The 13714-nt window shown below is 49.4% G+C and overlaps 1 protein-coding gene across 4 annotated transcripts in view; it reads right to left on the bottom strand.

The window, feature by feature from the left end:
* Positions 1–13714, bottom strand: part of SON (SON DNA and RNA binding protein) — a 154911-nt gene that overhangs the window by 136144 nt on the left and 5053 nt on the right. For 3 of the 4 annotated variants that reach the window (XR_012233959.1, XM_073584613.1, XM_073584611.1), the window contains exon 2: positions 12615–12736. The exons of the other annotated variant lie outside the window; for it this stretch is intronic. Coding sequence is in view for 2 of the 3 variants with exons in the window: in XM_073584613.1 (XP_073440714.1) it covers positions 12615–12733 (119 nt within the window). In the remaining variant the exon portion in view is untranslated. The remainder of the gene's footprint in view (positions 1–12614; positions 12737–13714) is intronic. 4 annotated transcript variants of the gene reach the window in all.

Below are 13714 nucleotides of genomic sequence, written 5' to 3'. Positions count from 1 at the left end.
CCATTTGACTTTTTCAACACAGAATTGGATGGAATTGAGATCAGACGCCATGTTGCATTTGGAAAGCACCTGATGTGCCCAAACAGTGGAAACCCCCCAATTATAACTCCAACCCTAGCCCCAACACACCCCTAACCCTAATCTCAGCCCTAACGGGAAAATGGAAATAAATGCATTTTCTATTAATTTTATTATTTTTCCCTAACTAAGAGGGTGATAACAGGGGGTTTGATTTACTATTTATGGCGGTTTTTAGGTTTGGCAGCTGTCACACGCTAAAAGACGCTTTTTATTGTAAAAATAGTTTATGTATCACCACATATTGAGAGCTATAATTTTTCCATATTTTGACCCACCGAGTCATGTGAGGTCTTATTTTTTGCGGGACAAGTTGACGTTTTTATTGGTATCATTTTCGGGCACGTGACATTTTTTGATCGCTTTTTATTCCAATTTTTGGGACGCAGAACGAACAAAAACCAGCGTTTCATGAATTTCTTTTGGGGGGTGCGTTTACACCGTTCCGCCTGCGGTAAAATTGATAAAGCGCTTTTAGGCTGGAGTCACACTAACCTGCGCAAAATACGGTCAGTATTTTACATGCGTAATACGGATGACAGACCCCTAAATAGTGCTCCGTATGTCATTCATAATCAAGGTGTGGTCGCGTATTTTGCGCATGTCAGCATCCGTATGTAATCCGTATGGCGAGTTTTTCTCGCAGGCTTGCAAAATGGACATATAATGGAGCCCTATGACAGTTTTAATAAAGAAATGAAAGAATAGATATAGACACATATATATATATATATATATATATATATATATCAGGATTTTTTGGGTTGCTTACCGTAAAATCTGTTTCTCGGAGCCTTCATTGGGGGACACAGAGACCATGGGTGTATGCTGCTGCCACTAGGAGGCTGACACTATGCACAAAAAAAGGTTAGCTCCTCCTCCGCAGTGTACACCCCACCGACCGGCAGGAAGTTCCTCAGTTAGTGAGAAAGCAGTAGGAGAAGTAACAGAATAGATTGAAAGCAGAACAAACAACTCAACTGTAACAAACCGACAAACATAAGAACAGGAGTTGTAGAACATGGGAGGGTGCTGTGTCCCCCAATGAAGGCTCCGAGAAACAGATTATACGGTAAGCAACCCAAAAAATCCTGTTTTCTCGTTCGCCTTATTGGGGGACACAGAGACCATGGGACGTCCCAAAGCAGTCCCTGGGGTGGGAAACAAACTTCCATCAGGCCAGTGGACTCGCCACCGCAGCCTGCAGAATCCTTCTACATAGGCTGGCGTCCGCCGAAGCGTAGGTGTGGACCCTGTAGAATTTCACAAAGGTGTGAACCGATGACCACGTTGCAGCATTGCAAAGCTGCAGCGCGGAAGCTCTGTGGCGCACCGCCCAGGAGGCACCCACCGCCCGGGTAGAGTGCGCTCTGATCCCTGGAGGGGCCACTCGATGCTTGACCCGATATGCCTCCAAAATTGCCGATCTGATCCAGCGTGCAATAGTGGCCTTTGAGGCTGGGTGATGAACAGAGTCTGACTTCCGCAATGAAGTCGTCCGGGCTAGATAGACTCTCAATGCCCTGACTAGGTCCAGCTTGTCCAAAGACCGCTCCCGAGGGTGAGCTGGGCTCGGGCAGAAGGATGGCAGAACAATGTCCTCATTGAGGTGAAACGAAGATACCACCTTCGGAAGAAAAGAGGGCGGAGGCCGCAGAACTACCTTGTCCTGATGAAGGACCAAAAAAGGAGAGCGGCAAGAAAGTACCGCTAATTCCGACACGCGCCGGATGGAGGTAATGGCCACCAGAAAGGCCACTTTCCAAGAAAGGAGGGAAAGGGAAACGTCCCTGAGAGGTTCAAAAGGAGGACCCTGCAGAACCTGAAGAACCAAATTAAGATCCCAAGGATCCACGGGAGCTCGGTACGGAGGAACCGTGTGAGCCACACCCTGGAGGAAGGTTTTGACCTTGGGCCGGGAGGCCAGCGTTTTCTGAAATAAAATGGACAGTGCCGAAACTTGACCCTTCAAGGAACTGAGAGCAAGCCCCGCATCCAGCCCTGCCTGAAGAAACGCCAGAATAGAAGGGAGCGAAAAAACCAAGGGCGCGATGTCATTGGCCTCACACCAGGAGAAATAGACTTTCCAAGTACGGTAATAGACCTTCGAAGAAGGCGGCTTTCTGGCGCGGATCATGGTATGAATTACCAGATCAGAGAATCCTGCCCGTCTCAAAACCTCGGTCTCAACAGCCACGCCGTTAAATTGAGCGACCGAGAATTGGGGTGGCAAATCGGGCCTTGAGACAGCAGATCTGCCCGTCGGGAAGCTTCCAGGGGGCGTCCGCGAGAAGGTTGACAATGTCTGCGAATCAAGACCTTCTGGGCCAATTCGGGGCGATGAGGATGACTGGAATCCCCTCTGCTTTGATTTTCTTCAACAACTTGGGAAGGAGAGGCAGAGGAGGGAACAGGTAGGGGAGCACGAACTGTGACCAAGGGACGGCCAGAGCGTCGGCGCCCACTGCCAGAGGGTCCCGAGACCTGGACACGAATTGTGGTACTTTCCTGTTGAGGCGAGATGCCATGAGGTCTACATCCGGGGTTCCCCACCGACGGCAGAGCAGATGAAACACCTCCGGATGTAGGGACCATTACCTTGCCGCGAGACCCTCGCGGCTGAGGAAATCGGTGGCCCAGTTGTCCACGCCGGGAATGTGAACCGCGGAAATCGTTGGAACAAAGGTTTCTGCCCATTGAAGAATTCTGGACACTTCCGCCAGGGCTGAGACACTCCGTGTCCCCCCTTGGCGGTTGATATACGCCACCGCTGTGGCATTGTCTGTCTGAATCCTGACAGGCAGGCCCTTGAGGCGCCTTTCCCAGTGGACGAGAGCTAGATGGATCGCCCGTATCTCTAGGACATTGATCTGCAGAGCTGATTCCTGAGTCGACCATCGACCCTGAACAGTGTGATTGCGGAACACTGCACCCCAGCCGATGAGGCTGGCGTCCGTAGTGACAATCTGCCAGTGAACGGGAAAAGACCGCCCCAAGAGAATGAGGGGAGACGTCAACCACCAGTTGAGAGACCGCCTGATCCGGCAGGAAAGGCGAACCGGACGATCCAGAGACAGAGCCGACCTGTTCCACCTGGACAAAATGGCCTGCTGGAGTGGCCTGGCGTGAAATTGGGCAAAGGGAACTGCCTCTATCTCCGCCACCATCTTCTCCAGGACCCTCATGGCTGACCTGAGGGATGGAAATCGTGTGATCTGTAATGATCGCACGCCCTGCTGCAGGGAAAGAATCTTGTCTTGTGGGAGAAATACCCTTGACCGACGAGTGTCGAACAGAAGGCCCAGAAACACAAGGCGTTGAGTAGGGACCAGACAGGACTTTTCCCGGTTGACGATCCACCCAAAACTGGACAGGGTGTCTAGAACGATCGCCACACTTAGGCGGGCCTGTTGAAAGGAGGGGGCCTTGATCAGGATATCGTCGAGGTACGGAAAAAGAACGAGACCTCTGATCCTCAAGAAGGCCATCAACGCCGCCATAATCTTCGTGAAGACTCTGGGAGCGGTGGCGAGCCCGAAAGGAAGCGCGACGAACTGGTAATGTTCGTGAAGAGTCGCAAACCGCAGGAACTTCTGATGTCCGGGAAATATGGGCACATGTAGATAGGCATCTTGGATGTCTATGGAACCCATGAATTCCTGCTCCTCCATGGAAGCAATTACCGAGCGAACTGACTCCATCCGGAAGTGGCGAAGGCGAACTCTCTTGTTGAGTAACTTGAGATCCAAGATGGGTCGAACTGTCCCGTCCTTTTTCGGCACCACAAACAGGTTTGAATAAAACCCTGTGAAGCGTTCCGATTCAGGAACGGGCACAATCACCCCGGAACTGAGAAGAGAGGTGATGGCCAAACCGAACCCCGGGACCAAGGCCGGATCCCTCGGCGGACGGGATTGTAAGAAACGATCCCGTGGAAGAGAAATGAACTCTATTTTGTATCCTGTTGATACAACCTCTCTGACCCAAGCGTCCTCTACTGAGGCGAGCCAGACGTCGCTGAAGAAGAGAAGTCGACCTCCCAATTGGAAGGGACCCACGGGAGACCGATGGTAGTCATGCGGACGTAGACCGTCCAGATCAAGATCTGGACGGTCTTCCCTGGGAAGAGTGGGACCGCCAGGACGGAGTGGGCCTGAAGGAAACCTTCTTTCTTTCCTGATGTGCTTGTGGCCTTTGCTGGTTGGAAGGGTTTTCCGCCGTATTGAAACGGCGGAAAGTCCGACAGGGACGAAACTGACGCCTTGGAGGAGGTCTGCGAGGCTTGGAGGGGAGAAGAGAACTCGTACCTCCAGTAGCGTCCTTAATAACCTGATCCAGTTGTGATCCGAAGAGACGCACTCCCTGAAAAGGCAGATTGGTCAGAGACTTTTTAGAGGACAAGTCCGCCTGCCAGGCCTTGAGCCAAATTGTACGTCGGATTGCCACAATGTTACTTGACGCCTGAACTGCGCAAGATGCGGCATCCAAGGAGGCAGAAAGCAGATAATCCCCCGCATGGGAAATCTGATTGGCGAGATCGGCCAAATGCTCTGGTCGTGCCTTATCCAGAATGCCCTGCCGAAGGTCATCTGCCCAAGTGGATATGGCCTTTGCTGCCCAAGAAGAAACAAAGACTGGACATACCGCTGCTGATGCCGCTTCGAAGGCAGATTTTGCTAGAGATTCTATGATCCCATCATTAGAATCTTTTAGCGACGCCACCCCTGACAGCGGAAGGACCGTATTATTAGAAAGTCTGGACACGGGAGGGTCCACCGAGGGAGAAGCGGCCCAGTTGTCCGTGAGCTCTTTAGCAAACGGGTACAGCACGCAGAGACGCTTTCCTCTTTGAAAGCGTCTGGTCGGATCTTCTCTCTCCTTTGTAAAAATCTTTCCAAACTCAGAATGGAAGGGAAACACCCTGGATGGTGTTTCCGCCCGTCTGGACGAAACCTCCTGATCTGAGGATTTCGCAGGGGCGTCAGCGGTGTCAAAGGTATGGTGAATCACGGCAATGAGGTTTTGCACCGTAACCTTCATGTTCGCATCCTGGTCCGAATCCAGCTCTAAGACCCCTTCCGATTCCGAAAGCGCTTCGCCTGACTCGGGGGAGGAGGCCCGAGAGGGAGACTGCTGGGGACTATGGGGTGAGGTAGGACGAGGGGAGGACTCCGCCTGGAGGTCCTGCCTGGGCCTCTTGCGACTGCCGCTGGCTGGGTCAGATGGGACGTCTTGAGACGTGCTGGGTCCCGCCGAAGCTCCCAAGGGCAACTTGTCCAGAACGGCTACTAGGGACTGAGACACCTTGATGAGGTCTGCCACTGACTGTGATTAAGAGGAGGCCCAACCCGGCATGGGGGGCTCACTCGCCCCTGGGGCTATGGATGGCTCCTGAGCGGCGTCGGGCTGGACGCAGAGCGGGTACGATCAGACTTAGCGTTGGACATAGTGAAAAGAGAGGCAGTGCAGGCCGGTTGGGGGACAGAAGGCAGAGAAGGGTGTCAGTCTGCAGGTGCAGAGCTACTCACGGTCCGGTGTCCCCAAGGGCGACGCTCTCTGATCTGGCTGCAGGATGAGGCCAGGCCAATCCGGCTGAAAAAAGGCCCAGCGACCGAAATCCGGCAGGGAATGAGGTCCGGCTGGCAGGCTGAGAAGATGGCGACCACCAGGGAAAGGGCGCGCTGCCAGAGGGAGAAGAAGGGCGTAGCTCGCCGCAGAGATCCCCTTAGCACCGCCCGCTGTCCAATAGCAGGCTGGTGTGAGGCAAGGGGGCTGGGAAGGCCTAGGACGGGCGGGAGAGAAGCCCGCTTAGAAGAAAGGGGCAGGGGGCGTGGCCGCGACGCAGCGGTAGGCCCGAGATGAAGCCGGGGCCTAAATTAATAGCGCCGGCCGCCTGTCAGCAGGGGGTCGGCGCGGAAGATGCGCAGCAACACCGGGCCGCAACCCCGGGCCGCGTCCCTGCTTCCCACAGCCCGACCCCTGTATACCCCTGCCGGGATGAAGAAGAAACGGGGGGGGGGGGGGGGGGGGGCGCAGAACAAGGCCCGAAAGAAAAGGGGCCTTCATGGATGCGGCGACCACGGGAAGAAGCGGGCGCGCAGGCCCTACCGTGGTCCCCTGGCGACCGCCTTAGGATGAAACCGCCGGGGGACCGCTAGACCGCATACTCACCCAGGCCGGGGGCCACACCTGAGAATCCCACGCTGTCTGTCGTCTTTATGGAATCCACGCCTCGTCCAACCGTCAGGCTCTGGTAGGCGAGATGGTGGGAGGCGGGGGGCAAAGACCGTCCGTATAGCTGGCACGCACCTGTGCGAGGCTCCTGGTCCTGCCGCGGAGACCTATGAGGATACGGGGTGGCAGTACACGCCGTACTCATAGTCTCTTTGTGGGAGTACGGATGTGACTGTTCACTCCGTATCCCTCCGAAACCTGTAAAGGAACGACGCACGACGAGGTAGATAGGGGTCTAATAAAAGACCCGTGTCCACCTCCTACTGACACTAAGCTAAACTGAGGAACTTCCTGCCGGTCGATGGGGTGTACACTGCGGAGGAGGAGCTAACCTTTTTTTGTGCATAGTGTCAGCTTCCTAGTGGCAGCAGCATACACCCATGGTCTCTGTGTCCCCCAATAAGGCGAACGAGAAATATATATATTCTATGTGTATATATATATGCGCATTCTATGTGTCTATATCTATTCTTTCTTTCTTTATTAAACCTGTCAGTGTGAGTTTACTGTATAGCACACTGAATTACCGGCTTTGCTAAAAGACACCTGGTGCGTATTTCTCGCAAGTCACATGTGTGGTCCGTGTGTAATCCGTATTTTTTGCGCACCCATAGATTTGCATTGGCGTATTACGGCCGTAGTACGCTGACAATCGCAGCATGCTGCGATTGGCACGGAGCCTAGAATACGGATGAGAAATATACGGCTGGTGCGAGGGACCCCATAGAGAATCATTGGTCCGTGTCTAATGCGTGCTTTTAGCGCCTCTCTCTCAGCCGTATTCCTCGCCAGTGTGACCCGGGCCTTATTCTTCGGGTCAGTAAGGTTACAGCGATACTTCATTTAGGTTGTTTTTTATGTTTTGGCGCTTTTATGCAATGAAAACAATTTTATATAAAAAAATAATTATTTTTGCATCGCTTTATTCTGCAAGCTATAACTTATTTTTTTTGCTGATGACGCTGTATGGCGGCTCGTTTTTTGCGGGACAAGATGACGTTTTCAGAGGTACCATGGATATTTATATGCGTCTTTTTGATCGTGCGTTATTGCACTTTTTGTTCGGCGGTATGATAAATCATTTTTTGCTTCGTTTTTATTTTTATTTTTTAAGGGGTTCGCTAAAGGGGTTAACTAATGGGACAGTTTTATAGGGCGGGTCGTTATGGACGCGGCGATACCAAATATGTGTACTTTTGTTGTTTTTTTATTTCCAAAAAATGAATTAGGGATTTTTTTAAAATTATTTTTACACTTTTTTTTTTTTAAACTTAATTATTACATTGTCCCAGGGGGGGCTGATCTGTCACATCACAGATCACTTTGACAGATCAGCGATCTGTCACAGGCACTGCTCAAGGCTTCCTCGTGCCTGCGCTTTGCAGGCACTGAGGAAGCCAGCTCCCTGCAGGCCCCCCGAAGGTCCCCGTCACCATCTTGGATCCGGGGACCTGCAGGGATGGAGCCCCCCGCAGCAGCACTGCACATTGTGCTGCTGTGGGGGGCTCAGGGAAGCACGGAGGGAGCCCTCTCCCTGCCGATGCTTCCCTTTAACCCCAGGTACACCGCGATCGTGTTTGATCGCGGTGTGCAAGGGGTTAACGTGTCGGGGGCGGTCCGTGACCGCCCCTGACACATTGTGCCGGGTGTCAGCTGATAATCAGCTGACACCCGGTCTCGATCAGCGGCGCTCACCATGTGGGCGCCGCTGATCGCTATGACGTAATATTCCGTCCACGGAAATTAGGTCCAGGGTCACATGGACGGAATATTACGTCCATTGTAGGATAGGGGTTAATGGTACTGTACACCGCAGCAGAAACTGCTGCGGATCTATAGGACCAAAACCGCTGCGGATCCGCAGCGTATGCACACACCCTTATGGTTTTATTATTAATGGAGCAAAAGGGGTGATATGAATTTGTGGGTTTTTTTTTTTTAATTTTTTTTAAAACTTTTTACTTTATTTAAAGGGAATCTGTCACCACTTTTTTGGCATATCAAGTAAAAATATCAATTTAGTGTCAGCTCTGCAATTACACAAGTACTTTTTATACCCCTGACTCCCCACCAAATGATACATAAAAACAGTTCTTATTCCTCCCACGGTGTATGTAAATACGATCGGTCTGGTCCGATGGGCGGGGCTTATTGTCCGTCTCCACCCCCCCTCCTCGTCTTGCTGTACGTATTCGTTTCTGTGAATATCACAGATAGCGTACAGTAACAGCGTGTGCGCAGTATGCTTTGCCCAACTGTGGGCAAAGCCAAAACACAGTATTGCACATGCACCATCATACGCAATTGCGTTCTATGGCCCGGAAGTATACGTGTATACTTCCGGGCCACAGAAAGACATGGCGTATGCTGGTGCATGCGCAATAATGATTTTATGCTTTGCCCACAGTTGGGCAAAGCATACTGCGCACACGTAACTGTACGCTATCTATAATAAACGCGCTAAGCAGCTTCCGTCCGGTTGTAACGCAGCTTCTGTCCGGTTGTAACTTGGTGACGTCACAGCCAGACAGAAGCTGCCTTTGGCGGTAGCACTATGCCTCTTCTGCCCCCCGCACACTCCCCGACACCATATACCTTCCTAACACACACCTTCCTCACCATGCCAGCCATCACCACACACCCCTCCTCAACACACACAACTCTCACCTTTCACCATCTCCACTCACGTCCCCCCCCCCCTTCACTCCTCATACGACCCTTTCTCTCATCCCGTCTCTCATAATCACGCCGAGATTTCGCCGACGCCATCTGGGATCCCGACGTCGTCCACGCCGGCGACATGTTCTTGCGGCGACGCCATCTTGGATTGGCGAAATCCCACGATACTCAAGATGGCATCGGCGAAATCTCGCAATCTTGGATCCAGCGGAATTTCGTCATTTACCTCATGCCGACTTGCTGTGCGGACGTGTTGCCTTGCTCCTCTGCCTGTTCACTGCCGGTGTCTAATTACAGGGCCAATTTGCCTCTACCACTTCATAACTACTGCTGGGCAAATACAGGGCCAATTTTGCCTCGACTAGCAAGACACCACTTTCTTCAAACGTTAAGCATAACTACAGGAGGACCCCAGTTTAAGTCTTCTGCATAATTACACCAATTAATAAGTCATTTATCTCACGCCATTTATATGCCCTGTTTTGCTTCTATAAGAAGACTAAGTACTATAAGTATCTGTTTACACTACAATAATCCAGGACGCCTTCTTCACTGCCAGATAACTGCCAAATAGAGTCCTTTACCTGTGCCAACATGAGTCATATCAAAAAGTATGCCAATAAACTTAGGTAATATTTTATTTTTCATTTATAGAAATAGCACTTTACATACATCAGTAATACTGTCCCTCTTGAGGCTCACTATGTAAATATCCTATCCACATAAAAACATAGGTGTGATACAGTAATATTGAGAATTATACTTAATGTGTGTTACATTTACACATACAGTGCCTACAAGTAGTATTCAACCCCCTGCAGATTTAGCAGGTTTGATAAGATGCAAATAAGTTAGAGCCTTCAAACTTCACACAAGAGCAGGATTTATTAACAGATGCATAAATCTTACAAACCAAAAAGTTATGTTACTCAGTTAAATTTTAATAAATTTTAAACATAAAAGTGTGGGTCAATTATTATTCAACCCCTAGGTTTAATATTTTGTGGAATAACCCTTGTTTGCAATTACAGCTAATAATCGTCTTTTATAAGACCTGATCAGGCCGGCACAGGTCTCTGGAGTTATCTTGGCCCACTCCCCCATGCAGATCTTCTCCAAGTTATCTAGGTTCTTTGGGTGTCTCATGTGGACTTTAATCTTGAGCTCCTTCCACAAGTTTTCAATTGGATTAAGGTCAGGAGACTGACTAGGCCACTCGAACACCTTGATTTTTTTCCCTCTTGAACCAGGCCTTGGTTTTCTTGGCTGTGTGCTTTGGGCCGATGTCTTGTTGGAAGATGAAATGACGACCCATCTTAAGATCCTTGATGGAGGAGCGGAGGTTCTTGGCCAAAATCTCCAGGTAGGCCATGCTATCCATCTTCCCATGGATGCGGACCAGATGGCCAGGCCCCTTGGCTGAGAAACAGCCCCACAGCATGATGCTGCCACCACCATGCTTGACTGTAGGGATGGTATTCTTGGGGTCGTATGCAGTGCCATCCAGTCTCCAAACGTCACGTGTGTGGTTGGCACCAAAGATCTCGATCTTGGTCTCATCAGACCAGAGAACCTTGAACCAGTCTGTCTCAGAGTCCTCCAAGTGATCATGAGCAAACTGTAGACGAGCCTTGACATGACGCTTTGAAAGTAAAGGTACCTTACGGGCTTGTCTGGAACGGAGACCATTGCGGTGGAGTACGTTACTTATGGTATTGACTGAAACCAATGTCCCCACTGCCATGAGATCTTCCCGGAGCGCCTTCCTTGTTGTCCTTGGGTTAGCCTTGACTCTTCGGACAAGCCTGGCCTCGGCACGGGAGGAAACTTTCAAAGGCTGTCCAGGCCGTGGAAGGCTAACAGTAGTTCCATAAGCCTTCCACTTCCGGATGATGCTCCCAACAGTGGAGACAGGTAGGCCCAACTCCTTGGAAAGGGTTTTGTACCCCTTGCCAGCCTTGTGACCCTCCACGATCTTGTCTCTGATGGCCTTGGAATGCTCCTTTGTCTTTCCCATGTTGACCATGTATGAGTGCTGTTCACAAGTTTGGGGAGGGTCTTAAATAGTCAGAAAAGGCTGGAAAAAGATAATTAATCCAAACATGTGAAGCTCATTGTTCTTTGTGCCTGAAATACTTCTTAATACTTTAGGGGAACCAAACAGAATTCTGGTGGTTTGAGGGGTTGAATAATAAATGACCCTCTGAATAAACTTTTCACAATTTAAAAAAAAATTACACAAAGAAATAACATTCTATTTTGCTGCAGTGCATTTCACACTTCCAGGCTGATCTACAGTCCAAATGTCACAATGCCAAGTTAATTCCGAATGTGTAAACCTGCTAAATCTGCAGGGGGTTGAATACTACTTGTAGACACTGTAAGAGGGGAGATGTGCATCATCAAAATTCTTTCATTTGGTGATATGAACCCAGATGTCAAGGTCCAGCATCATATTTGCTGCTGAGATATGTTATTTCCTCTTTTAACAGGGCCGGGGTCTTGTGAACAGCTAAAGAGATGGGCGGGATGGCTGTTCACCACATCTCCTTCTCAAGGTGTGCTGCTCACAGTGCCGCACAACACATGGTCAACGCTACATCACTATCCTCCTGATGCGATAGCATCGGGCCTTAATCTAGTCTGTGATATTCACAGAAACGAATACGTTAAGCAAGATGAAGAGGGGGTGGAGACTGACAATAAGCCCCGCCCATCAGACCGAGCATATTTATATACACCGCGGGAGGAATAAAAACGGTATTTATGCATCATTGGTGGAGTCAGGGGTTATAAAAAGTACTTGTATAATGCAGAGCTGACAAATTTAATATTTTTACATGATATGCCAAAAAGTGGTGACTGATTCCCTTTAATAGTCTTATTAGAAGACTTGAAGCAGCGATCGCCCGATCACTTGTGCTACACATAGCAGAGCTTTAGTCCTGTTACGTATAGCAGAAATCACAATCTATAAATGCCGGCCATGGTTTGTTGTTCACAGGAGGATTGCGATGACAGGCATGGGGGTTTTCTGCAGACCCCTGGCTGTCAAAACAACCCACCAGCACCCCACAATCAAGCGACTGGGAACTGATGGGCAGGATTTGTGGCACGCTTCCGGACGGCACATGTTAAACGCCGCTGTCAGTGATTGAAATCTGCATTTAACTTATTAACAGCCGCATGTAGAGCTGCGATTTTGATGTTTGGTTAAATCCTCTGTCACGTGTCGGGAAAGATGCGGGCTCAGTGTCGGAGCCAGCATCAAAGGCAGGAACACGGCTGATGATGTAAATATGTCATTGATTGTGGAGGGGTTAAATGGCACTTGTCAGGAACCTGCAGCATGTAAAACTATGGAGGAGACAGGGGGGGCGCGGGACCCCTTGATAGCTCTCACCCAGTACAAAATAAGGGGTGGGAGAGTGACTGTCAATCAAGGGAAGCTGCCCCCCGCTTGACCTGTCTCCATTACCACCACAGTATTTCAGAATATAACGGTTATTTGTAGCAAGGAAACCTGTCTCCGCTTCATGCCGTGATGGTTTGGGCAGCATGAATTTCCTGACAGGTTTCCTTTACATCGCCCTCCCTCCCCTTCTTGCCCATGTAACACTCACAGAGGTCCAGGAAGCAGAGATATGGGGAGCTGTTTGCTGGAGTCCTCACACTGTGGAGCAGCAGTCCCTGTACCTGCCTGTGATATGGAGAGATCGCTCTTATCACCGGTGATTTTCATTCCCTGACAAACAAAATAGCAAAAAAAACAAAAGATCAGTTTTTTTTTTACTTGTTAAACCTGCAGAGCGGCTATTTCGTTAGTCAGGGAAACACAAAGTTGACAACATTACTCCCCGTCACAGGCAGCAGTGTGGACATCTGAATCAGTCGTACAGGACCCAAACCACAAGTCAGAGACCAGCGGGATATTGAGCTTCAGTCTCTTTCAAACATCCATTTTTTTTTCCACAAACGTGAAAATAAATGGACAGATTTTCAGCAGTGTTTGGTTAGTGTGTCAGATTTTACCATCAGTGTTTTATTAGTAATTTATCTTGTATGCAAAAAAATAAAAGTTGGGAAGTTTCTCTTATACACTGCAATGTTAACAATGGACAGATCAAGTATTGCATCCGGATTTGCACATGGCAGCTAATCTGGAGAGCTGAACTTCGGGGTTCTGCACCATTGGTGCTGTCCTACATTGCAGTAGATGAGCTTTTTTTTTCCAGTCTTGCACAATTATTTAACATCTGACATTTCATCAGTACAAACCAAGTTGACAAAAAAATCATTGCAAAAGCTGGTGTCCGTTCCAGATGTCCCAAAGTGTTAACCGATAACAACGCACTTCAATTCCTTTAAAAAATCAGCCATCTTTTAAAAAGGTTGTCCATGGTGACCATGAGATGGCAGAGTGCCGAATTGTGACACCGTGAAGTGCACACGCCATCACGATTCCCTGACGCGCGCAGTCACATGACCACATGTATGCGATTTGCATACATTGTGGTCACATAACACCTAGACACATCTTTCTTCTATTAATTCACTTCTAACGAGAGACGCCAAATCTGTCTAGTCGCAGAATGAAAAAAAAAAATTCTGGAGCTTAATTTACATTTTTATTTATTAAAAAAAAAAAAAAAAAAAATTGTTCAACCATTTGCCATTCAGAATAATAGACATGTTACTCTTATTTTGCGGGTCAATCCACGTA

The sequence above is a fragment of the Dendrobates tinctorius genome, unplaced genomic scaffold (genome assembly GCF_039654945.1).
Source record: "Dendrobates tinctorius isolate UK_male_01 unplaced genomic scaffold, ASM3965494v1 ptg000084l, whole genome shotgun sequence".
Taxonomy (NCBI): domain Eukaryota; kingdom Metazoa; phylum Chordata; class Amphibia; order Anura; family Dendrobatidae; genus Dendrobates; species Dendrobates tinctorius.
Note: the sequence above shows the minus strand (reverse complement) of the source record. Positions and strands in the feature narration are given on the sequence as shown.